The 27,731-nt window shown below is 33.8% G+C and overlaps 1 protein-coding gene across 2 annotated transcripts in view; it reads right to left on the bottom strand.

Moving 5' to 3' along the window:
• LOC120334577 (adhesion G-protein coupled receptor V1-like) overlaps positions 1–27,731 on the bottom strand; it is a 61,964-nt gene that overhangs the window by 14,159 nt on the left and 20,074 nt on the right. For both annotated transcript variants that reach the window (XM_078120479.1, XM_039402082.2), the window contains exons 29-68: positions 26,993–27,228; positions 26,208–26,391; positions 25,368–25,543; positions 24,923–25,041; positions 24,549–24,690; positions 23,999–24,107; positions 23,222–23,313; positions 22,814–22,967; positions 22,176–22,318; positions 21,301–21,532; positions 20,739–20,867; positions 19,998–20,402; positions 19,526–19,639; positions 18,595–18,741; positions 17,780–17,904; positions 16,886–17,087; positions 16,095–16,323; positions 15,594–15,739; positions 14,858–15,071; positions 14,200–14,371; positions 13,613–13,829; positions 12,879–13,080; positions 12,290–12,403; positions 11,689–11,939; positions 11,122–11,293; positions 10,514–10,722; positions 9,434–9,682; positions 8,295–8,497; positions 7,624–7,837; positions 7,256–7,315; positions 6,622–6,775; positions 6,087–6,249; positions 4,907–5,063; positions 4,406–4,540; positions 3,966–4,107; positions 3,438–3,622; positions 2,456–2,635; positions 1,485–1,731; positions 658–825; positions 85–281 (exon numbers count right to left, since the gene is read on the bottom strand). In XM_078120479.1, coding sequence (XP_077976605.1) covers positions 85–281; positions 658–825; positions 1,485–1,731; positions 2,456–2,635; positions 3,438–3,622; positions 3,966–4,107; positions 4,406–4,540; positions 4,907–5,063; positions 6,087–6,249; positions 6,622–6,775; positions 7,256–7,315; positions 7,624–7,837; positions 8,295–8,497; positions 9,434–9,682; positions 10,514–10,722; positions 11,122–11,293; positions 11,689–11,939; positions 12,290–12,403; positions 12,879–13,080; positions 13,613–13,829; positions 14,200–14,371; positions 14,858–15,071; positions 15,594–15,739; positions 16,095–16,323; positions 16,886–17,087; positions 17,780–17,904; positions 18,595–18,741; positions 19,526–19,639; positions 19,998–20,402; positions 20,739–20,867; positions 21,301–21,532; positions 22,176–22,318; positions 22,814–22,967; positions 23,222–23,313; positions 23,999–24,107; positions 24,549–24,690; positions 24,923–25,041; positions 25,368–25,543; positions 26,208–26,391; positions 26,993–27,228 — 7,089 coding nt within the window. The remainder of the gene's footprint in view (positions 1–84; positions 282–657; positions 826–1,484; positions 1,732–2,455; positions 2,636–3,437; positions 3,623–3,965; positions 4,108–4,405; positions 4,541–4,906; positions 5,064–6,086; positions 6,250–6,621; positions 6,776–7,255; positions 7,316–7,623; positions 7,838–8,294; positions 8,498–9,433; positions 9,683–10,513; positions 10,723–11,121; positions 11,294–11,688; positions 11,940–12,289; positions 12,404–12,878; positions 13,081–13,612; positions 13,830–14,199; positions 14,372–14,857; positions 15,072–15,593; positions 15,740–16,094; positions 16,324–16,885; positions 17,088–17,779; positions 17,905–18,594; positions 18,742–19,525; positions 19,640–19,997; positions 20,403–20,738; positions 20,868–21,300; positions 21,533–22,175; positions 22,319–22,813; positions 22,968–23,221; positions 23,314–23,998; positions 24,108–24,548; positions 24,691–24,922; positions 25,042–25,367; positions 25,544–26,207; positions 26,392–26,992; positions 27,229–27,731) is intronic.

The raw sequence follows: 27,731 nt of genomic DNA on the forward strand, positions 1-27,731 counted from the left end.
ACCAAAATCTACCTCCAAAATAAGATTATTCACAAATTTATTCACAAATTCACAATTTATTCAAAACAATTCACAAATTATTACCTTGAATGTTGCGTTGATTTGTCTTATTTCATAATCCTCTCCTGCTGTCGCCCTTCTGCCATCTTGTGATAATAAATATTCACGAATACCGTCATCTGCTTGTTCATTTCCTTTTACATCTCTCATATATTTGTCTTGCCATCTCTCACCACCACCTATTGTGCTCATCATGACAGATATTTCACCGAATGTCCCAACTAAAAATGAAACAAAAATTGATGGTTTCGCTAAATTTGTCTGCTGGAAAATTCTCATGGGTCTCACGGAACAAGATATTTCACAAATGATTCTGCTGTTTTATTTTAACTCAATGAAAGAGCTTTTTATTTCATCATGCGCACTTTTTATTTCAAAGTGACTTCAATGTAAGTCATATACGCTATCAGTACTGACGTTGGTTATTCATTAGATATTTGTGTCCATATATTCGAGCATTACTTTCCTGTCAGAAAAAAAAAATTTTGGTCAGAAAAATACAGAGAATTTCCATAAAAAATAAGTTTCGCCAAAAAACAATTCGTGAGAGAGGGGGCATTACATTTGGCCTGACGATGATGATATGTTATTACTCACCAGTTCTGAGTATATCAACCATTATGACCACTATATTAGATCCATCATTTGATTTTTCATTGACAATAATTTCTGGTTGTTCAAATTTCAATATTCCGCGAGCATCGTCACTTTCTTTAATAGTAACTCTACTAATAGCTTCTGAGTGAAGTACTCGAGGAGAGAGACCTGACAAGATGAAAAAGAATTTGAGTGGACTAATGACATACCAGATAGTATATTTCAGTGTTCAAGATTCTCGAGTTATTGACTCAACTTGAGTTTGACTCAAGTTATCTAAAGTAACTCAAGTCATCTGAATAAAATAATTCAGACTTAAACTAACTGCTAGTGAGACTAACTCAGCAATGAACTCTACTTTAGACTCGGATGACCAGTGACTCGACTTGGCCGGTAATTCTGGGTTCAGGGACTTCTACTAAATAGCGGTATACCTAACTGTAATTGGCCTGCTTTTATTGAAGCATTTCATAATTTTTCTCCAAACAAGGTTTTACACAAGCATTGATTTTTAACAATCATGTATATTCAACTGAGAACAAGCATGCCGAGAATAGGAGGAAAACTGTATACTGTATGTGACCCTCAACAAGGTGAATGGTGGTTAACTTAGGGTGGTTCATGTAACCGCTAGTCGGGTATGGCTCCCTGAACTATCAAGTGCATGCATTTGAAACAAATACCTGACTAACTAATCCCATACCCTGCATGGACTGGTAACTGGACTAGAAGTCATGGTTCGATATATGACTAAGCCACCTTATCATCTTTTCTCTTCTCCAGAGAGTAATATGTAAATCCTATCCTGAGCATGTCAATGCACCTACCATTATAAAAACCAAGATCTTCAATTGCTTCTGTTATCGTAACAATAAACTCTTTTCTCATCTCAGGTATATTGTCTTTGATCAATTGAATGTTTATAGTTCCCTCTTGTTGAGCACTTTTCAGTTTTATTCTTCCATTTGTCACAGGCATGAAATCTTTCCCAGGAATGGCAGTGACAGGGGTGGTTGAGTAAATTAAATCAATGTCATATCGACTACCATAAAGCCTTTGAACAGTGAGAGAGACCTAGATGAAAACATTTTTCGTTAGTGAAATAGTTGGCATAGCTGTGAAATCTAAATATATAAATAGGATATTCATATTTATTCTGAGGAAAAGAAAAATTAGATAAGAAGGCTTAATCATATTGAAAACTATGGCCTCTCATCTGTATACCAGTCCAAGATGGGTAAAAAAATAGTCAACCTGCTCATTGTAACAAATACATAAACTTCAACACTCTATGTTGTTGATGTTTTTTACTGGTTTTAGAATTAATTTTCCGAATCAAGAGTCGAAATGCCAAATTTTGTAAGAAAAAGTCAAAATTGAAGTTTAAGTGAGATTTGCAAACTTTTGTAGTTGATTTTTTTTTACTCTGTTATACTGGATGTTAGAATAGTGCATTGAAGATGTAAGGGTTAAATATTTTGAGTATTTACATTTTTACATCTTTTTCTTTTATATAGTTTATTATTCATATTACAAAATATCTATGGCTACTTACAGGTTAGATAATAAATTTCAAATTTTACTTGTCCCAACTTATATTATACTTACCGTACTTAATTCACTACACCTATATATTGCAATATTCTTTCACCATCTCTTAGTAAAGGTATTGATGATTTTCATGCAGTACAGATTCTAACATATTCAAATGATGTTGTTTTATGTTATAGGGGCCTTCTGACAAGAACATCTTATATATGTTGCGATTAAAAAAATAATGAACCAAGATAAATTTTACCTTAGCACTATCTTCAGTTACAATCACGTTCCGAGATGCTGTTGAAAATCTGACAACGCCACAAGGTTCGAATTCCGTAACTTCATGATTCTTCGATATTTCTGCTCCACCAGCAACAAGGCTGGTTACTCGTAGAATATAGGCAGAAAAACTTTCGGCATCAACGGAATTTGGAAAAAGCTGTAGAAAAATATTGAGGTTTACAAAAAATGAAAGGTAAAAAATCACCAAATACAATCAAGTGTGTGACAGATGGGATAAGTCAGACAAAATATATTTAAGGCTTCAATAAAGCTGACTATTCTATAATAGACCAACAAAGTCTTGTACTCATTTAATAATCAGTATAATACAGATCAGTAAATATATATATTGTGATAAAGCAAATTTAAATCAGAAGACTCTTCTCTAGACTTAGAGAAAATCATACCCATTAGTATTACTATTTTTTAATTAGCTCAGGCGTAGGCAAGGACCATGGGGCAACAATTTTTCCCATCTTGACTGAAGTGCCATGTAAGTGTGACGTAAAAAGTTACATTTTATGAACAATATTTACAGTGTTACAAAAGCAAAAGTGGAAAACAATAAGCCTCGTGCCAAAACTAAATCTCAACAAATTTTTTGAGCTATTTTTCAGCTTAAACATCGGAATTTGGTTTTAGTTTAGTTGTGGCACCATCAGGAGGGCGAGATTGAATTACCCAATGGGCCGGATTTGGCCCGCGGGCCGTAGTTTGACCGTGTCAAAACTAGCCTATAAACGTGATGGGAAAAAGACATGTCATTATACAAAGATTCAATTAAAAAAAACGTAAGCTTTTAACGGAAGTTAGAGTTAGGACTGAATTTTTTCTTGTTGGAATATTCCATTGAAGAAATTTTCCATGTTGATTATTTGTGAGTGGAATTATGGATTGAATATCCCCAATACCAAATGTAAGCATATTTGATTAAAAGAGATAAAAAGCCTTGAGCTCACAGTAAGGCTGACATTCATTTTCTCATTTTCATCAGACATCGTTACTGAATCTGATGAAGGTGTAGTTTGTCCTTCTCTAAAATCTGTTGTTTTTCTGTTTCTTGGGTAACCAGATACCCAGTGAACTGTGACATCGCCATAGAGGCCAATTCTTTTCAAAGTCATTCTGGCTGCATTCCTCGTATCTGAAGAAAAAATGGAAAGAACCGAATCAAATATTAGATTTCAAAAACAATTCCGGATAGTTTCACTTGAACATTGTTATTTTAAGCAATGATCTAATTCAGAACATATTTCATATTTCCGGTTGTATCAAAAATGTTGCGTCTCTCACACTTGTCCCAATGGTATGAATCTCACTTCATAGAAATCTTCTTCCTAAGTGCTATATCTATCCCCAACAGAACATGGCATGAATCTACTTCATATGTTTACTTTAACCATCAGTCCCGCAATATATATCAGAACAAGATATTCTTTTTAACCTAAATTTTTTATTCGTATATTAATCAAATCACTAATACTTACTGTTATAGACTGATGATACTATAGGATCGAAACCAACTTGAGGGTTGCCAGCTTCTACAGTCACAGATACAATAGCTTGGACTTGATCTGATAATTTTGGTGGAATGGTTACATCATTGTCCATGTATTCCACTGTTGATAGCTGCAAATTGGGGATTAGTTTATGGTATATTTGTAGTAGCTAGCATAGAGTGCTTTCAACCAGGGATACCATTGGCATAGTAGTATATGATAGTTTAGGTTGTCCATGGTAGAAAGGGAAGGCATCAGTAGTGTAACATGAGATCAGGACCATGGAGTCGAATGAAGTTTCATAAAGGTTTGCAACCTCTAGAATTTTATACCAATTTTTTCCAACTCTGTGACCACTTTTTCATCATAAAGAGCCAAAAATCTTGTTCTTATATACTCAGATAAATAACAATACCAAAGTAACTCACTCTGATGGTGAAAGTGTCCCCAACAGCTAGAAAAGCAGTAGATTGGATGGGTATTTCAGTCGTTGCAAAAGATGATCCATCGGGAATATAAAGATCACCAGTATCAGAGTCCAGATATGAAGAATCACCTTTGGGCTAAAAATGACAATTTGTTTGTTTGATGGTTGAAATTAAGAGTCTTTCAAGTTATTTGACAACTTTTACTCATATAAAAACTAGTAAGTAGTTCAATACAAATTAAAGATTTATGGGAGCCTTTATGGGCCGAAGAGTAGGTGTAAAAACATCTCATTAGGACAAGACTGGTAGTGGATAATAGTTACCAGTTATAGTTTGACTATTCCGATATCCAACTTGGACTGGAAACCAGACATGAGCAGATGGTTCACCATATAATCAAACCATCTTATTGATTTACTTCTCCAATGAAATATTGGTTACTAAACAATATAGATATATATCATTCCTTATCTTCTTTAACTAATATACTACCCTACTTACATTATTAAATTCAATGATGAAAGACACGACAACTCTTCCAAAGAATCCATGTTGTCGAGTTACGTTTACTTGTATAACTCTAGATGAATCTGGCAACACGATGATATTTTGATCGTTTGAAAAAATTGAAAATACCCCGTGAGGATTGTCATTCGGTCTGAAGAAGAAATCATAACATTCGAAGTTTTTATGAAATAGTCTTGTATATATTCCTAATGCAGTTTAAAATAGATATATATATATATTATTTTTTCAAGCATAATCACACCTCCACTATGAACAAGGCCCCTGTACAAGCAAGCAGCCAGTATCTATTTTTGAAAGAACCAAAATATATCGTAAAAATGCTTTGTAAATCTGCCATGTCGAAATTTATGTTGATATTTCAACCTACAAAAAATTTTGTTGAAACAGACATATAGCTAGGTAAGGATTTTGGAAAAATCGAATCTTCTCGGTTTAGCATGTAGCAGTTTTACTCGTGAAGTTTTCACATCTCTAGTCCAAACGGTAGTTGAACAGTAATACAGGCACCGGGCAAAACGGCGAAGATTTAACGCAGCGACAAGAGCAAAAAATGTGAGCGCCTTTTTGAACATAAATTTCGGATCAGGATTTTATGCTTGATGGGAAAAATTTTGACTAATGACAAGGGCCACACTAAATGGCTTGACTGGGCAGGTAGTAAACAGAGTGTCGCACACCCCTACTTTAGGTGAAGTGGTGTTATTGAACTAAATGCTACTAAATTGTGTTATTAGAGTCTCCTAAGAAAGCAGTCCAATTTTATATGAATGAAAAACACAGAATTGTGTTCACATGATGACAAGGTGGGTAAAGCGTTAGACTTAACTATATTGGCACTGCGAAGTTACACATCTTATGTTCAAATCCCACCTTACCCAATGTGTAATAGATTGTACAGGCAATGTCAAATTGGAACGATTCTATCTAGGCCAATGTAACCCAGCCAAGGAAAAATTTCAAGGTTTTTTGGGAGAAAATATGCATTTGGTATAGTTTCAGGAAAGGAGGAATTTATTAAAAAAGGTTCGGAACCACTGTTTTAGTCCTTCCAGTAAATAGCAGCGCCATACATATCGCTAGATATATTAATGGCTTATTGTACGGGTCTTGTTTCTAGTGAATGACATGAAAAGACATTGTGAAAACAACTTACTGCACAGTAAATTCTCTTGTGACTACATTTCTATCCAATACTGCTCCTCCTTCCACATTAGTTAACTTAACGGAAAATCTTTCCAATAATTCAGCTGTATCGTCACCTTTTACATAGACAATAACTTCTGCATTTGACTGTCCATCTCGGAATGTTACTTCACCTAAATGGTAAAATAAAAGTCGTTTCATTCATCTTTAGGATGGATATTTGGTGGTGTATTTACATATGGTGCCATGGCCTAAGTGTCTCAGTGTGTTCCACTTGACCCATGTACCACGCTTGTCCCACTGTCATGAGTTAGGATATATATGAAAAATTTAAGCAAATGGTAGAAGAAAGCATATGAAGTAGGATTCATAGTCATGAAACTAGGAAAAGGGAAACAAGTGTGGGACCAATGTGGTGTACCATGGCAGAACATTTTTGAGATCCATGTTCATAAAATACCATAACTATAATAATATATAAATTTAAATATATATTTATTCTTCAATATTTGTCACAACAAGAACACAACAGTGATTCAACATACCAGTACTTTCTTTCAAGTCTGTGTCAGGATCCGCTCCGATTTCACTGTTGCCAGGTTCTGCTTGCCAATGCAGTACAACTTCACCTAATGTACCTTGTTCTCGAACAACAGGAAAAACTACTTGCAGTGATCCACTATCTGGTTCTCTAACAACCTGGCAACAATAGTTTTTAAAATAATTATGAATTTCTTTGTTAAAGTTTATGCTTGGGCGAATTTCAACATTTTTTCCATGGAATATTTCTGCAAAAACTCAACCCTGACCCCAAACTCCAATAAGAGGCATTCTTTTTTCGTATTATGCCACATTTCTTTTTCAGGATTTTCTTGGTTCAGTCTCCATGAGTGGAATATTCTATATAGTTTCTAGCCGATGGTGTGGTGCATCGTGCTAAGTGTAAGTAATACGCCCGCCACCGTACCTCTTATTACCGTGCATGGGTTCGCAGATTCAAATCCTGCAGAAGATAATTATGTGCGAAAGGATTGCTGGACTCCTCGGCCGTGGTTTGCCATATGAAAAGTTGTCTTATCGGCTTTCCTTTCCCCAGAATAAACAGGTAAATCCTATCCTAAAGAATTAAACTCTAAAAGATTCACACAAAGTTTTACAATGGTAAATTGCTTAACTTACTTTTTGTCTTGCAATGTCTTCTGGTGTCCCAGAGAATTTTAAGATACCATTTGGGTTACCCTGAAGTAAAAGACTGTTGATTAATAACTTGTCAATGTAGTATTATTCACTTTTGATACAATCACTTACCAGAACTCAAATAAAATGACCAATCAACTATAACTCAACAACTCAAATTGATATGAAAATAGTATATTGAGTTATATGAAGTTAAAGTTATGACATTGTATTTTTAAATCGGCCGTCCGTCATATAAGCCGGTGGGCCTAATGTATGAATCAGGTATTGCTTTATGCTTAATTGCCTACAATGATCCCAACTTTAACTTTTTAAAAAACCTAAGAGACTGAAAAGCAAAATCCACAAACCTTCTTCGAAACAGTGAATGTTATATTTCCCTCAGTTTCACTGATTTCTGCCGGGTCAGTATCTTCCAGAACAATAGCAAAATGTTCTTCTACTTCCTGGCTTTCAGTCGTTGGTAAAATTGTTATTAAAATTTCCTTCTGTCCTCCTTCTCCATCAGAAAATTGAAAAGATCCAGAAGTAGAAGATGCAAAATCATCAGATATGGGAGTGGAACTAAGAAAAACAAAATAGTTTTCAATTTTCAAGAATATAGTAAGGAACACGAGGACCGAATATCAACCTAACTCAAAACACCGAGAATAGCTAACAGGAATGATTATCTGACTCGAATACTTTTCTAAATTGCTTGACTATAAAAGTATTTGTAGGCCTATACATTTTGTACAAAAATGTGTATTCCAAAAAGAAAAATTTAAAATAATTTTGCTGCGGCACACATAAACTATAAAGGTGACTCATCAAAACAAATTGCAAGTTGATATACTGGCATAAAATTTGACATTCATACTTGACAACAGCTATTACCATTGAGTTGAGAGGGAGAATGTACGATGAAAGAATATATAAGAACAGAACGTTTATGGCACACTTTGGCATCTTTTATGGCACACCAGTAAGTATGTCATGGCACACAGTTTGGGAAGTCTGCTGTAATTAACCCATTACTCACCTCGTTGTTTCCCCATAATAAGGTCCTGTTCTTACAATTTTCCATTTAGGGTTGATTTCTCCCATATTGCCCCCAGTTCTCTCCAGGATGAAGTTTCGTTTCGTACCTTCACCACCAGCAGGAGGATTTCTCACAGTCAATGTGTCAATCCCATCAAGAAAATGTAAACGTCCGTTTGGATAATCACTCTTAGCTATGATAACCTGAAGCAAAAGAGTAAGATGTTTAGGAGGGTTGATTCAATGACTCAACTCGAGTTAGACTCGAATCAGACTCGAGACTATTTATCAAAAACTCATACTCATACTCAACTACCTGCCAGTAGGAACTTACTCCATGATTGACTCAACTTCAGACTAGAGACACGAATGACCCATGACTCAACTAGACTCGTGACTTGGTTTAGGGAATTCCACCCATCACAAAATTAATAGAAAATGGTGGGGAAAGAGTAGCAACATAAAATTTGAAAATGTATTCCATTAAATACATTGGCATGATGCACAATTATAGTCAGAGTGGGCAAAAGATGAACATGGCATATGGTGTACATCTTAGAAACCTGTATACTAAAAACAATTAATATTACATCTTCAATATAAAATCTAGATTTGTATAATGACGGAGTCTCTACTCGATGCTTTCAATGTGAAATTTGCAATTGATATTGGTATAATTCAACTTCACAAGCAAAAGTCAATATGATATATTTAAAACACCGGCATTGGATGACACAAGAAGACACAAACGGAAATACTCACCAGCCAATGAAGTATAGCCTAATTCATGCTCATTTTTTTATTTTCAGTATCGATTTTTATCAAATTTAAACGTCAAACAACTACGATTGGAGGTAAACTACCGTACCTAACTTAATGTTTCTAGATCCATAAACTGGTAAGCTATTCCAGGTGCAATTTGGACAATAACCCAAGGATCACTTTGCAGTCACTATGATAGCCTGTCTGGGATAAAATAAGATTCTTCTACCTGACATCTGATCCTATTCCAGATTTCATTCCACTTCAAAAAAAAGAAATTTCACCAGTTCATCCTTGCTTGACCAATTTATTACTCTCAATGTGTGAGGGCCTAAGATTCAGAGTGATTTAATCAAAGATACGTCAACATAAACATACCTCTGTGATTAGATGATTGCCTAGCTCTGCTCCACCATTAACTCCAGATAACACAACAACGAATGTTTCAGTCATCTCCATTTCTTCGTCATCAACTATAGTAATTTTAGCGTACGCCATTTTTTGTCCATCTTTGAAAATAATGTTGATTCCAGCAGTAGGTGTGAGATAGTCTACACTTCTTTTAGCTGTTTTATCCATGGTTTTCACAGTCACACTGACTTCACCATAGTGACCATGCAATCGAATCTAAGTTGGAAGCAAAATGATTCACAATACTCGTATTCACTGTAGGAGGTAACCTGTTAGCTATGTCGGCTCCTCAAGTGAGAGATTTCAGGTTAAGTCTTGGGTGTGCAACATCCAGGGTGAAATAAATAGAGTAGAATATATAAAAAAAAATTGAAATATAGTACCGTATGTCTAAGTCTTGTTGAGCCTTTTAGCAAAATGGTATAATACTATAGTGTTATACTAATATAACACTATTATTCTGAACAGAACATAGTTTTAGACCAGGGTGGTCCAAGGTTGTCCGCTAGACGGGCCACCAAAATAATATTGCATTGTTCACAGGCCACAATAGTGCCAAGATTAGGTTAACACTACAATACAAAACAAACACTTTTATTGTGCATACATACACATTGAACATTATTTGTCATTTATCATGCTAAAACAAGCAAAAGCAACCGATAAACTCGCGAATGCCTTTATTGTTAGCATATATTCCCGGCCAAAAGGATAAAAAATAAGTTAACAATTTAAACTAGCCGAACACATCATTCAACTTTGACAGTCATAACACTAGTTTGGACCACCCTGGTTTAAACTTTCGACACTAACATGATTGAAACTTCTGAGTAACTATTTCATAAATTCTTTACAACCTAGGTGTGGTTATTTCTACAGGGTGAACACAAAACTAACAAATTTTAAACCTTATACTTATGATATTTACATTATTCGACTGGCTCCTCAGATAATACAACCCAATGAATATCAAATCATACCAGACTTGAGAATCATAACTTATTTCAGAATCATCGAAAAAACATGTGTTATTTTGACAAAACTTACAATGGGAATCTGCACAGTTCCATTATTTTCTTTCACTTCAATTTGTTTTAAATTATTAGGGAATTCGATGATTCCTTCAGCACCATCACTTTTCGTAATTTGTACAACTGCAGATGACACGCCTCCGATTTTTGGTGGGATATCTAATGTGATATTGTTTGTGCCTCTCGGAATGTAATCATTATTACTGTGTGAATGTAGTGTTACATCTGTGGAAAATACAAACAAATTTAGGAAGATGCTCACCATCGCACCTTTAATTACCCAGCTTAGTTTCACGGGTTTGTATCCCGTGGGGATAAATATGAGCGACAGGATCGCTGGACTCATGACTGTTGGGTGGTTTAAGTAAAAGCTGAGCGATTACGTCTTTCTCCACCATCATATTTTTTTCATTTGATGGAAGTTTGAACTGTGTAATATTGATTATAAACAAAAAATTCAAAATTCTACAGTTGGATGGGTTGGTAATAAAGGTATGGCTAGTTATTAAATGAAACCCCCCTACAGAAGTGATGATCTCGACAATCGATTCATAATTTTTATGCAAGTTTTGAAGTTGCATATTAACTCTAATTAAGATTTTAAACAATTTCGACACAACCTACCAGTGATATTGATGAAAAATTCCTCTGGTCCTTCAGGAAGCAAGTCATTTAATAATTCCACGTCTACTGTTTTTGTGAATTCGCCATCAGAAAACACAATGTTCTTTGATACAGCGTAGTAGTCTTCATTTACTGTGGCTGTACCATCACTGGTTGATACTGAGACAGATACCTTTTAAGCAAAAAGAATCTGTGAAGCAGGATACAAAATGTAAAATACAAATACACAAATTGGGGTAAAACACTGAAAAGCGGCGCTGCTTATTTCGCAAAGGACTTTCGCCCCCTTGAATACTAATATTCTCTTGAATACTGATATTCCTCTCGTTTTCATTTTGTGTGGAAAACGAGATGTCGCAATCTCCTAATGCCCAGTGGCATGTTATTAAGCAATTCATGCATGACTCAAAACTCAAAAGTAATTGTCAAAAGTAAAAATATAAAATGCTGTCTTCAAGAAACACGCAAAAAAAATGAAAAAATTTAGTATCGACAGAAAATAATAATAAATAATATAATAATAAAATATCACTGTACTCAAATCAGAAATGTCTATAAATAGCCTACTTCTCCCAGGTGACCATCGTTCCTTAGCAGTGTCAAGGATGCAATAGCAGAAACGAAATGTGGTTGAGTAGCAGTACCGGTTGTCATATGTGGCGTTGTTACTATAGTTGGTGCAACACCAGGCGTCACATTACCACCTTCTTCTTTCACATAATAAACTGGTTGAGAAAACGTAAAGGTTCCATGAGGACTGTCACTAGCTGCCACAGTGATACGAGCTGAATTTGAGACTGGATCGATTATGGCTCCACCTGTGTAAATGATGATTTAAATGCTCATTTTAAAAAACTGAATAGTTTTAGTATCTGGTTTAGCATTATAGCGAAACGTTAAATATGAAAAACCCATCTCATCTCACAAAACAAAATCAGTTCTAAAAGAAGAACAATGGAAAATGAAATTTTGCGTAAGTAAGACATCTCTGCCAACAGAATATCTATGATAATGAGCCAGATGTCAGACTGATATATTTTGAGTTGATATGTTTCTTCAAAGGGTCACGACCTTTTGTTTACATTTAGGGGAAGTACTTGGCATGAGGTTCAAATCCAAAATCTTTAACCTGTGAATTGGGTTTACTGTGCCAACCAGTACAACTTACCTGTTGATGAAGTTAGTCTGAGAGTGAAATCTTGAGATATTTCTGGAATATTGTCATCGACCGTTTGCAATATGATTTGTGTTTCGTTCTCCAAATTCTTAAACCTTACTCCACCTTGGAATAAAACAAATTCAACAAAAATTAATTTGTGTTGTACTCATTATTATTCCGTGACCATTACATATATATGAATAATATGGATTAGCTACTTTCTAAATTATTGTCATATTATTTCACGGTGAATAAATAAGAAGCATAACTATAGCTAATAGTGTAGCATTTCGAAAGATAGTTGCCATTTTTCCATTGGTGATCTGTTCTCTTTATTTAGTTGATGGCTCACAAACTTGCATAAAAAATATCTTTCCAAATTTGAAGATTTAATAATGAGACAGATAACTGATTCAAGTATCATGTCAGATGGCACATACTATACCATCATAAGTTTATATAAATTCAATAGCTTTGGCATTTCATAGATTGTTGTTTGTAACTTTTCTCAGAGATGAGTAATTTTTATCACTCAGTAAATGTAAGTGGCATTGTTTTGAGCAAATTTTCCTAAAAAAATAAGTTATTTTACACTTACCAACTGTTGTTGCAAAGGTGCTTACATCCGCAGGTGTAATCTGCCATCGAACATAACATTCTCCGAAATGACCAGGTCCTCGTTCTAATTTGACTACAGAGCTTCCATTATATAGATTGGTTGGTTCTGCAGTCAATATGTTGGTAGAAGACTGTGAGATAGAAATTGTACCAGCTGCACCTTGGTCGGCTTTTATGGTGACCTAAAAATATAACAAGTAAGATAACATTTTTATATTTATCCGATGGATTGGAAAGCCGATAAGACGGCTTAATCACATGTCGGGTATGGCAACAATTTGATGGCAAAGGAACCTGTAACCGACTAGCAGTTATATCAACCACCCTACGTATGCAATATGTCCAGCAATCCGTTAGAGGTAACTAATAATATATTGATGCCTTGTGCACAGTCATTGATTTGTCACATTTTTCAAAGACTCGAAGGGGACCTCAAGTTATCTAAGAAAATGACTGATTAATATTGTTGTATTGAATGAATTAAAAATCCACTTGCTTCTTGTGACAATAAATTGAAATAAGCATCGTTGATATTGATGTAAATGTTGTCAATAATTGATTAAATTCTAGTTTGATATTTGAAAGCAACATAATTTAAAGCAAAATGGCAATTTCCTAATTCAAGTAATTAGACAAATTATAACTAAATATTGCGTGGATTGCTGGAATAACGCTGACCAAAATCAGAAAATTCTTAAATGACTTCACACTTACTATAGCGTTGCCAGCTACTGGAGATATCTCAGCTCCACCAGTTGCCGACACCAACTTGACAGCATAACTTTCATCTCCTTCTAATATTTGATCTGGTAAAGTTCTTAGGACTATTCGTTTCCTTCTCTCGTTGATTGAAAAGTGTAGTTTACCTAACATCGGTGTGATGTCTGAAAATGCACTTCTTTCTAGAGACCAGGAAACTGTTACGTCTTCACTGTAAAGTAAAAAAATTGCATGAATATAATACTAGAATTGATTGAATATATCAACTCAACTAACAACTATAATCAGTATATCTATTCTTTGGTTCATAAATGATTCATGTCCAGTTGAAAAGTGATGTGTTGACTCATAAAATGAAAAGTATATTGAAATCTTGCTATTATTTAATATTTATCTACAGCATGTACATATGATTAAGAGAAAATGGTCTGGCAATATAAGTTGTCAATCAACTCTGATTGTTGCAGCACAATTAAAACGAACAAAATTTTTTCAAATGTCACAACCTAGTTAGTTGTGGTAACCAAAAACTAATCAATTCAATTTTTTAAATATAAAAATGATTTTACAATTATATATACCTGCTTCCCTGAAACCTTTGTACATCAAATTCAACTTTTCCTTCCAAATCGTTAGCAGTTCTGGATTCTTTTACTGATCTTCTTGTTTGCACAAAACCAAACATTCCACTTGGTGAATCATTAGGTAAAATGTTAACAGTGGCTGATACATCACCTCCAAGTTTTGCACCCCCTGTGTTGAATGGAAATTCAACATAAAGTGAGATGCTGAAATTTTCATTTTTAACCAGGGTTCTGCAGCATTTGAGGACTCCAAGAGCACAGCTCAGAGGTTCCACGGCACACTAGGTTTCTGCCAACACAGCCCAGGGGTTCTGTGGCACACTAGGGTTCTCAGAAAAAAGCCTTGTTTTTAGAGGAAGTGTAAAGCATATAATAGAAAATATTATGTTCAATCTCTTTAAAACCATCTTATCTGCTAAAATCATGAAATGAGACAGTCTAATTAATATGGCAAGATCTCCAACTTAGGCTAAAATGAGAAAATAATAAATACGGTAGTCGAAAACAACAAAAAATTACATCAATGCAGTATGATAGCAAAGAGTTCGGCAAAAACTTTTGCACATGATCATATCCAATTGAATTTGGATGGTTGACTATGCAAAATCCAATGTTTATCACACTTGTTAGGGTATAAAATCTCTTTGCTACTAACCTGGTTTTCCAATCAACTGTACAGTAAACGTCTCAACAAATTCTACATCATTATCATCGACAATAAAAATCTCTATGAAAGCATTTCGTTGTCCTTCTTCAAAATGTACTGATCCGTGATGTGGATAGAAATCAGATCCACTAGCAGTAATAGGCTTTGCTATCCATTCTACACCAACTGACCGAAATGCTCCGAATAACCGTATCAAAGGCAGCTGAAAATTCAAGTTGGAATTTGAATTAACTTGAAAATGTAACATAACTTACTTTTGATTAAATTAAAAATCAGTGAGGATATAATAATTTTAATAATCAGTTGATCAGCTGATAAAACTATAAAAAACAATTTTTTGTTTTTATAGAGAAATTGTGAAGTATAGTATTTTTTCGAATTTGAAAAAGTTAGACATATGATATGATATGAAATACTTGAATTTGAAAATTAGGTACCGTTATTTAAATGCATATAAGGACAATTTCCATAATTCTTTTTAGACTTTTTGTGGCAAAACATGTTTTTTGTCAAATTAATTTAATTTTAAAAAATAAAGCCTACATTGAAATAATACAATTTCTGTGATATTTTAAATTGACAATATTAAAAAAAAATATTTTTTAAATCTTCTGTAATCTACGGTAATTACGGTACTATTTAAAGTACCGGTAGTATTTCTCCCCTTTGATTTATGTTAATGATGAATTTTACAGAGTTAAATATATATATTCATATTAAATACCTTGAAACTAGTGTTGGTGCCTGGCATTTCAAATGCTTCTACTGCATCCTTGGAATTTCTTGTGACATTGAATTGTATAAATCCTCTCGCATGATCATTTTCATCGATCAAGATTTCTGCAGTTTCAGCACCTGGCGGACCAATACCTGAAAAAGAGAATTTTTATTGTCAATTGACAAAATTCATAATTCTTATTATTTGTTTCTTGTGCTAATGGATACATATATCAAAGCAATGCTTCTTTCTATAAAATGATAAAAAGTTAGCAACAAAAAGCAGAATCTCATTTCACATACCGGTAATACAAGACGAATACAAAAAATTACTATGTTCAGCAAAGGCTTGGTGATCGTGTTTTTTTGTTGTTACGAAAAAAAGAAGTTTGCAGAATTCAAAACAAATGAGTAGTCATGATGAAAAATATGAGACAAATCAAGTAGAAAGTATCCATGAAGATAAAACAGAACAAAGCAATTGATAACAAATATTTAATAAATTAACCTGGTTGGCTGTTGAACATCGATTCCCCAATAATTTTTACATCAGTTAACACAACATAGAATGATTCGATATCTTCTGGAATATCATCAGGTACAATACTTATAGCAATAGTTGCACTTGTGATATTTTCCATCAGAGTAATACTGTCATCTCTAGCTATGTAATCTGCTCCCGGCATTGCCTGAGACTTGATTGGAAGGTTTGAGGCAATTTTGGTCTTGTAGAAAACCTGTTAATATTTTAAAATGTTCATAATGTTCAATAATTCACAAATGTTCAAGAAATGTTGGCCCAAGGAAATTAATATACTACAAGTTTTATAAGATATAACTTAATGTTACTTTTTGCCAATTATTTCTGTCTTTCAGCATTATTTTTGATCATGTTATCTCAATTTCTACTTGTGGGCAGATAAAAAGTAATATATCTGGAGTTCCAGACTATTTTGATTATCCCTCATTATACAAAACCTTGCCATTAACTAACCATAATTAAGATAGGATTTATATATTTATCCTGGAGGATAGGATAGCCCATAAGATGACTCAGCTCAATCATATGGCGAACCACTGCCTCTCTTCCGATATCAGTCTATGTCGGATATGGGATTAGTTAGCCGGTTATTTTTTTCAGATGCATGAACTTGATGGTGGAAGAAGCCGAAACCGAACAGCAATCCCCATGCATATAACAATCTCACACAGAATTTGAGCTTGCAAACTAACACAGGGTAATCAGAGGTGCGGTGACAAGCGTATTCCTAAAGCTGATAATGTTGCCAATTTACTGACCTGAATGTCCCCGAGTTGTCCTTGTTGTCTTAATAAATCTAATGTAACAAGTTGAGTCGCCCCTGATAATGTTTCAGGCTCTTTGATTACATTTCTTAAAGATGTTGCAGACCATCTCAACATACCATGAGGTGAATCATTTGGTAGAATTCGAATTGTTGACGTAGAGGTAGAAGAATTGATTTTGGCTCCTAGATGAGGCCTGAGAATATTTGCTCATAGTAATAATAAGTCACGACGTGGCATTTGAAAATACTTGCATATATATATATACGGTTTTGGACAGGTTTTCTAAATGACAATAAACAAGAGATCAATTCTCAAATACATGGGCGCGATGTCAAATGACTACTGTAATATAATATACTACTGTAATATACTGTAAATAATATATATACTGTAATGACTACTGTAATATACTGTAATACTACTGTAATATATATATATACGGTTTTGGACAGGTTTTCTAAATGACAATAAACAAGAGATCAATTCTCAAATACATGGGCGCAATGTCAAATGACTACTGTAATATCAGCCATATGTTAAACAAATGTCATATGAAATGTTGAAAGAAAGAATGTCATGTAGGTGTGTGTGAGTGACTTAGAACAAAACTAGTTGAGTTTGGGAGACTGGTAAGACAGACTTAGAAATGAAAATAATTTGGAAAAAAGTACCTAATATCCTTATAATCACTTCTTTCATCTCCAAAAACTATCAATTTGAAATCGTTTGCTTCATTAGAAAAAAGCAATATATTCACAACAATACCTACTTCAAATAATTCTTTTTTTATTATTTAGTTCACTTTCTAAACACATTAAAACATTCGAAATTTTCTCAAAATCAACCTTAATACATTTTTCAACTATATTGCAAATAAATTACCACCTTTCATTTCCACTTTCAGTAACTTCACTCAAAAAAATTTCAACAAATTCTTCAACCTCCGGAATGTCATCTGCTAATATTGTCATCTGTATTCCTGCTTTGGTCTGTCCATCTCCAAATGTAACCTGTTACATTACATGATATTGAATAACAATTTATATATTACAGTGAACCACAAACTTTCAACCCTGCAGTCAACTCCTGGAAGGGCAGAGAACCAAGCTTATGAAACCTTGATTTAATACTCATTAACTGGTAATGGAATTCAAAAACTCAAAAAGAAAAACTAAGAATACTTTAACCTAGCTTTCACTGGTTTATAACCAGATACAGTATATATTTGGGAGGAAAGACTAAAGTTTAAATTTATGACTTATGGGTATGGTTAATGACCATCTTGCAGAAAATTCAGCATATAGATTCATTAAGATCATTGGTTCCCAAAGTTGATTGACCGGGACCAAAAAAGAAGCGGAAGGATATTCACGAGCCGGGAGAGGGAAGCACCCACAAAGGGGCCCATACCGCTACCGGTAAGTGTAATTAAGATCTCGTATAATCAAATTATTAGGAATATACACATGCTTAAACTGTGATAATGATATAAAATTGGCGGTATCCAGAACACAAAAGAAAAAAATCATAAAGTGTTTAACTATCTCACTCAAGTCCGGAAGGATATATTAAATCGTTATACGGTGAGAGATTAAATTATTCAGATTATCAAAATTTAGATTATCCAAAATCAAAATTCATTTGGTAACTATTTTGATAGAACAGTATTGCTGTTAAAATATCCTACTTTTGACACCTACCTTTCCTTCTAATGGAGTTATATCGGACAGACTTCCCACTGCTTCCCATTGAATAGTAATGTCACCATAAGCCGCTGGTTCTCTCAGTAAATTCAAAGTAAAAGTATTGTTGTCTTCTGTCTCTTCAACAAGTTTAATAAGAGAATCCTGCAGTAGTGAATAAATTTTCTTCAGTATTTCAAAGCTCAAAAGCAAACCAGCTGTGTGTATGTGTGGTTAATATGTGTCTCATGAGTGGGTATGAAAAATAATTTTTATCAATAATAAATAATAAAAAATGTAGCAGTAGACATAGACTGACCTGAGAAATAAAACAACTTAGTAATGTAGTAGTACATACAGTTCTTGGTTATATGCAACAAAATGTATGTAGATCAAGGGTGAACATTTCCCTTTGGTGAGCCATATAACCAACATTTTAGCTGGGCCACACAAAGAATTTAGCAATCAGCGAAGAGAATGTGGCTATCGCTCAGCCTTACAGTAATAAATACACCAGGCAAAACGGCAAAAGATTTCATGGAACGGCAAAAGCAAAAAATCAGTATGTATATTTACCATATTAGCTTTTTCTAACATGAACCTGTGCGATTAGGATTTTATGCTTGATGAGGAAAATTTTAGTGTTGACAAGGGCCACACTGAATGGCTTGTCAGGCCACGTTGTGACATGCGTGCCACTTGTTGTTGTACATCCTTGATTAAGATTATAGTATGATACACATATAGCATGAATAAAACATGTGTCAAAAATTAAAGATCTAGAATTCAAGATCTGACCCCTTGCTCTGGGTATGATATCTTGAGCATGGATTGCCAAAATGAAATACTGTTTTTTTTCAAAAATAGTAGGCTAACTATCGGGGTTTCAGTGACTGAGAGGAGGTGTGAAAAAACAAGGTTTTAAAAATAATAGATATAGGATGCTTACTTTAGCAAAGCCTATCACACCATGAGCATCATCATTTGAAAGAATTTTAATCTCCATTGTTCCGAATTCAGTATCAACTTCGCTTCTTGTATCAATAGAATTGTCAAGATAAACCTGTATAAAAAATATCATATGAATAAAAAGAAACAGCAGTGTCAGCTTGTCTACACCCTTGTGCAGAGGTTTTTCTGATGGTACTGACTTTAAGACGTAAATCAGCATTTTCTGGTGCGTAATGCACCACAATGAATTGTATAGTTTTAGTTGCTCTTGGTATCTCAGTGGCCATCTGTAACTTTACTCAGGGAAAAGTCTATTTTACTTTTGACTGCGTACATTAATAACATTGCTTTAAGCAGAGATGTTAAGGCATAATCAAAATACATTTACAATGAGAATAGTATTTGAAAAGAGACCATAAATACTGAATACACTGAAAATATACTAAATTATAACATGTTTCTAAACTTACAAAAAAAGATTCCTCCTTTTCAGGAATATCGTCATCAAATACGCTCAATGCAAAAGAATGAGTTGTTTTCCCAGGCTCAAACTTCAAAACCAAGTCCGACATTATTGGTATATAATCTACATCTTCACTTATCTTATCAGTGGATTTAGACAGATAATAAATCCCTGATTTCACAGCTGTATTGATAAAATCTCGAGCTTTATCTTCTTCCGAATTAACGAAATCTACAGCTATCGCAATCAAAGAAGTGTTTTTGTGTCTTGAATACACAGGAATCGGAAGTATCGCTTTAGATGGGCCAACTTCCGAAACTGGCTCAAAATTGCCTGAAACCGGATTTAACCAGTATAAACTGGATTCACTTGAAGATGCAATTCCAAGTAAATGGATTTCTTCCAGATTATCCTGGTGAAGGAAAAAACAATTTTCGAACAAAACTTAAATATCAGTACAAATTGTCATACTATCTAATAATAAGTGAATAAAATATTTTGAAGCAATTGCATTTGCCTTTATAAATAAAAAAAATATCAAATAATGGCACAAAATGATACATAAAATTCCCCCATGAATGTTTAACTGGCGAATATTTTCTGAACTCCAAAATGATGGCAAATTGCATCATTTTGCACACACACCGATTGAGTTGTATATGTCTTCGAAATGAAATTACAACCATGCACGAACATGTAATAATAAAACTATACAATAGATATGTATAAAATATATCCGAAATCTTACCTCGACTGATTCGAACATATCAAACATATCGGCATCTACAGATTGAGCATTGATCGATACAACATTCGAAATATTCAATGATTGATGTTTATTTAAAATAATTGAGTGTTGCGGTCCTCCAAATGCAACCTGAAATACAATAAAATATGGCCCTACCTATAATAATGAAAAGTTGCAAACGATAACAAAATAGGGTGTGCGAATATATTCGATTTAGAATAATCTTTAATTTGAGAAATAATTTAGAATAGTTTCATTGTTTTAAAAAATTTCTCTTGTGAAACAGATCTATTTCAGAATATATTCGATATTTTATATTCAAATGAAAATGTTTTATAAGGTATTCGGAATACTGAATTATTCGTTTTAGCCATCCCTGGTCTTCATTAACCATGTCTTAACATTTGAATATTAAATAAAATCGGTGTCTTGAAAATGTCCTGTCCCACTTGCCCCACTAGTATCACCTATCCTACTTGTCCCACGTGTCCCACTTGTCCAGTGGGACACATGAGACACATGCAAAACGACATTTTTGAGCCACTCGTTAAAAAGCCCAAACCTTATAAATATCAACTCTTTCAATTTCCTGTGAATTGGTTTCATCTCCTTCAAATCCAACAGAAGACAGGATTACGTAAACCATGTTGCCAGTTTCTATAATTTCTACTGCAGTCGAGTGAGATACGTCAATAGATTTACGATTGGTGAAACTATAAATTTCATTTTCATTTTGCGTCCATTTGTAAATGGCTGAATGAACAAGTGAGTTCCCACTGATTTCAGTATCACGTCTGAAACAAAAAAATACAAATTGTTAAATTTAATGACTATCAGGGATGCCTACTACATTTTAAATTAGCTAATTTACACCAGACCAGACAATTGGGTCGTTTTATATTTTCTTATCCTCCTCAAAATAAACAAGATATTCAATCCATTTCTAACTAGACAATACCTACAGCAAAATGACCCCAGATATAGTAAAATTTGTTAGGCAGGCAAAGCAAAAACAGAAAGATTAAATTTTTTATAATTGCCTTGCCTTGATTATAGCAAGCAAGTAAAAAAACAATACACAAATTTCCAGCAAGTAAACACAAATAACAAACAAGTCGGTAGCCGCCCAGGAGTCGAGGCCCACATTCAACTATCGACTTAGTTGATGAGTAAATGGCAATAAATTGTGACTGAACTGCAAATTTTCCAACGATTGGTGTGTTGCTTGCTGTTGCCATAGACACAAAACTTCAATCCGAACTTTCGATGAATCGCACATTACTAGGGTAACAGGATAACCCACATGAGAAATTTTGTACAGATCAGCCCCTCCATTTAGACGCTACAGCCTGGACACACAGACAGACAGAACGACTGATACTAAGTGTCTCCTAGAGCGGAGATCCAATATACAAACAATTCCCTTCAGTATCATACCTGTTGGCAATAGCCAAATAGACAGCATTATTCCAGTTAAAAGTTCTCACACCAGAAGCTCCTCTCGTAGGTAACGTTTGTATCAGAGTCAATTTGTCTTGAAGTTTATTCAATCGATAAACATAAGAATCAATGCTGGAAATCTACAAGAAATTGAAAACAGGTGTTTCTACGTTTTGCCAATAATGCCTATTATTGTCAATGGCAGTCAATTCCCAAAAATTTTTCTGGCCTACATCTGGATAAGCATTCCCCTGATTTGCGAGTCAAGTCCAATCACAGGTCAAGTTAAATCTGAGTTGGAAGTTGAGTTAATCACCAAGTTAATCGCAGATAGTTGATTAAAAGTTTGAGTCATTTTATTTAGATGACTCAAGCCGTTTTGTTTGTTTATAAAATGCTCATTTATGCATTTCACTACCAACGGGGGAGATACTTTTATTTGGAAAGACCAGAATCTTTCCGGTCCAGCATTGCCTATCCAATTTATTACATCCTGAGTAGGGTGGAGGTCTTGGAATTTGAGTCCTTGATAAATGCCTAAATGAGTCCAACTCGAGTTGAGTCAATGACTCAAGGCTCCTCAACACTGCTATTTCATTGCAAGTTTGCAAGACTATTTCATAAGTGGTACCAACCTGATTATTGTCGATACTGTTGGCCACGATCAAATAATCCTCATTTTCGTGTTTAAAATGTGAAACATCATTTGCACCCTTGGTTGTAATTTCATCTGTTACAATCAATGAACCATTTTCTGATACCTTGTACAATCGAGACATTGTTTCATACCTGGAAAAAGATGGCTATGCAGTGCTAAATTGTTCATTGTTGTTGAAAATAGTTATAGATACAATTTTGACTTCTATATGAAAAATCTCATATGCTAATGAATGAAGTAGTTCATTTTTTGCCAGGAGCCGCATTGAGAAAAGTAGTTTTTGCACTTTTTAATAATAATTCATCGATTAAATTGCATTTGAATCAAAAAATTGGTTCCGTCATGTTTGTATTTGACTTTGTTCCATTAGGTAGTATTAATTCACCTTCCATAACGTCCATGATTTGTAATAAACAGATAATTTTTATCACCAGTCGTAAAAGAAGTTGCCGCAGATGCTCCATCTGTTTCTATTGTCTGTGATAGTTTAAAATCGAAAAAAAAAAAAAAAAAGCTTAGAATAAAACTTGTGACCATAAAAGTTGAATAAACATCGATTTACATGATTTTGTTGCTGAAATTTAAATTCCAATGATATGACACCTTTTATCAATGTTAAAAGCAATTGTGATGAAATTAGACATCAATAACCATTTGGATTATTTGTATAGAAGAAGAAAGATGTGAGGGTGAACTAATTATATGGTGATTCTAACCTTTATAATTCCATGCCAACTGTCGAGTCAATTTTTATACCTCTAGATTACAGTGAATTTCAAATATTCAGCTGTATTTTATGATTGATAATTAAAAATCATAACAAATCGAGTCTAACTAGCAATGCAAATTTGTGTATGAATGCAAAATGCAGGAACTCTAAATAATAGTTTTAGAGGTGTAAGATAAAAATTGCAGCAAGACCGATGACCTAATTTTACCTGTACAGGAGTATACAATCCAGTCGAGTCAATTTTTATACCTCTAGGTTACAGTGAATTTCAAATATTCAGCTGTATTTATATGATTGATAATTAAAAATCATAACAAATTGAGTCTAACTAGCAATGCAAATTTGTGTATGAATGCAAAATGCAGGAACTCCAAATAATAGTTTTAGAGGTGTAAGAGAAAAATTGCATCAAGACTGATGACCTAATTTTACCTGTACAGGAGTATACAATCCATTATACTTATATAAAGTAGTATGGACACCAGGAGTTAGTGTTCGCAGGGTTCCTGAACTTCCAATTCTGGTTGAAAGTGGTCCAGATCTGAAGCCAAAAACAAACGTGAAAATTTGCGTATTACAGCATGAAAAATTCCACGAATCTTAGTTGACTATTCTCTACTAATACTATGTCAGAAATTCTGATTATTCTATATTAGTAAATTTTCTCAATCGAAATCCTTACATTTTTATTAAATGAAATAAAACTTATGACCAAGTAGTTTCTGGTCATTCATGGTGTAACAATTACGCAATTCGATCTTACACATCCAATAGAATGATAGTGTGGCAGCAGATGGAGAGAGAAAGAGAGAGAAGCTGAGGACTTCAATCATATGGCAAACAATATCTGCTGCTCAGATGTTTGAATGAAAAAATCATCGTTTGAATAACAATATACTATAATTTAATATAGTTATAGGATTAAAAGCATATATCAAGAGGTCAAATCTTGCATATATATTACTGAATGCAAGATGTTTACCTATCAGCTGATAATACCAGTAAAAACTGGTTAGATCCAGTTGTGAAGGAGTGAAATGAAGACATGGAAGATGCATCAAATGTTTGTATTGCACATAGTATTGGTGATTGATCATGATCTTGTGACAAAGGTTGAGCTGTACCTGAAATAATCATCATTAAAAAAATAGCATATAATAAAAAAACTTACATTTTAAATTTCAGTTATTTTGATTGTTAGATGGTAAAGCATAAAGTTCCTTTAAAATTGTTCAACTTATTTAGATCAACGGCTCAGTGTTTGACTCTTTAAGCCACTGGTTCTCATCCAGTGGGCCATGGCCCAATGCTGGGCCACAGAAATTCAAATATTGTATCTAATTAATAGTGTCTCACCGTTTCTCGTCTTTACACTCACAAACACATTTTCCAATAATCCTTGTTCTCGAATGATATCAAGTTCCAATATTTTCACTCCTGGTCCTTCTTCTACCTCAGTGAATGAGTTACCAGATCTGAAAGACAATGGTATTTTTAATTATGTTACACAAATACAAAAATACCAAATACTTGAAAAGCATAAAGTAAAAAGTAAACATACTTGCGATAACTAAATTTTAGAATAGTGATACAAACAAGATAAGAAAAATGGAATCACATAAAAAAAATTGAAAAAAAAAAATATTAAGTAAATTCATTTAATTCTGAGTGCAGGCTTGGGGAATCTATGTTTCAAATAATAAAATTACGCAAATAGTTATATATAAATATATATGCGTGATAGTAAAATGAAATTCATTCACTTTGTAACAATATTAATAAGTTTTCTAAATTTACAAACCTTATGCCTTTTGGTACAATTTTGAATCTCCCATATGGTGCATCGTTAGCCTTGATGACAATTTGTTTTGTTATTTTATCGGAGAGAGTTGCTCCACCTTGTGGATCATGTAACGTAACAATGAAATGTTCGTCCAACTCAGCAACGCTGTCAGTTACAGCTGAAATTTCTAGAACCTGTAAAACAGTGGTTTGTTTGGACATTGGAGTCAGAGCTGTAGTTGTCATTTCGAATTCCTCTAAGTGAGTGAAAACCTCACTATTCTATTATAGAAATTTTAGATTTTTAATGGTATAATCGGAGCCAAAATTTTTGACGAAAACGCAAAAACATCAAGTTGGCAAAGCATTCTCACTGAAGCCAAAATTTTCTCTTTCTGGAGCGTCAACGTGGAGTTGGGAGTTGGTTTATACGAGCTTTTTCTGACTATGACTTGGTAATATAGAACGAAATTGTTTTATTTTCAATTGCAAAATTGTTTTTTTGAAAATATTTGGTACATCCATCACTCTGTCTGAACAACACACAAAGCAAGCATATATGCATTGGATATATATGCCCAATAATAAAACATACCCTAAGTAATGTCCCTCTTCTATATTTCGAGATTCGAAGAAATATGTGTTTGATTAATTTTTCACTGAAACACTGTATTAAGAAGTTTATTCAATACATTCGAGTCCTTGCAACTGAGACAAATAACTGGTCAACTATTACCACGATCGACTTGGATTGGCAACTGGACTTGGAGTCCTGGTACCCCATGAGATTGAGGCATTTTATTGGCTTTCCTTTTCTCAAAGAATAAATATTAAAATCTGCTTCATTCAAAGTGTTTACCTCATTTTGTACACCATCTTTGATCACAATATATCCTTCAACAGGAAAAATATCGCTGGAAACCGATTGGGTATCAGTCGATTGACTTTCGTTTCGTTCAACTCGATATTTTACTGAAATATCCCCGAACACTCCTGATTCTGGATTTCTGGTGATTACCAGATCTGCTTTACTGCCAGTCATGCTGTCACCATGAGAGAAAAGTTAGTCAACTACATTATCGAAATTATTAGAAAAAAGTATCATGTTCATTTTTCGAAGAATTTGCTAAAAGCACACTCACTAAGAAATGAAGACACATCCCAGAGCATAAAGACAGAGATCACTACAATGACAGGATTTATCGTACTATTATGAGATGGCAAATGCCGTCGATTGACAAGACACTTGACAAAGCCAAAACGATAAAGAAAACTCATAATTGAGATTCTTGCAAAACAATTACCCAATATTTTTTATTTTTAGAGCATGAGAAATAGAAGATGGTCACGGGCTGAGGGCAAATAGTTGAAATAGTGCGGTTTAAAGTATCGATCTAGACTGGATGTTTATTCATTGAAACTTATTCCGAGCTAACAATCTGAACTATCCTGTTGACATTTCTCTCAAAGTTTATGATCTGGAGCAATTATCTGATAAAGCATTTCCACACCCAAACTAGATTGGAAACTACAGAAAAACGTGTGGTATATCATATGATAACATATCAACTTAAGTCTCCTTCAAAATAAATATGAAATAGTAAACAGAAAGAACATTTTTTTGGTAATTACAATCTAGAATACCTTTCATTATTAGGTTCTTCCAAATAAAGAGTTTCTTCGTTAGAAAAACTTAATTTTCCATGAGCATCATCGTTTGACAAAATTTTTATTGTTGATTTCGTAGAATTCCCAATTTCTAATCCAATCGATGGATTGCCGATTAAAACTTCAAATGTTTCATCTCCCTCTGGTATATCGTCATCAAGTATGGTGATTGGGAAATATACTTTGTCTTGACTATCTGGGATAGTTATTGTCTGGAAAATAAAAAATTAAAAGATATATTTTTTCATTTGTTTACAAAAAACAAAACAAGCCACAAAGGTTCCAATCATAATATAATATAAAATATTTTTGTAATTATAATCATTCAAATGTGGTTCTATATAACCTGATGATTATATCAAGATCTGGGTGAAAATGGGGTTGGAATCTAGGATTTGCAACCCAGCAAATCCCTATGCCAGGAGCTTTTATTACCCGTTGGTCAATTTAAAAAATGATTTCCAATTATAACTATTTTCACTTCTTTACATGACTGTCCATTCCAGAAGTAAAATATGAAAAGAGTGTCAATGGGCTAGAATAGTGAGAACATAACAGAATTCATTATGTAACAGCGGACATTGCAAACCAGACAATGTTATGATTTGCCATATGGTCAACAGCCATATTTGGTCATCTACTGAATTGAGACCTAATGAGACTTAGCTACCTATTCATATAGTGAGGAAAAAAGTAAATTTCATGCTCGTAAAAT

The sequence above is a fragment of the Styela clava genome, chromosome 15 (genome assembly GCF_964204865.1).
Source record: "Styela clava chromosome 15, kaStyClav1.hap1.2, whole genome shotgun sequence".
NCBI classification, from domain to species: domain Eukaryota; kingdom Metazoa; phylum Chordata; class Ascidiacea; order Stolidobranchia; family Styelidae; genus Styela; species Styela clava.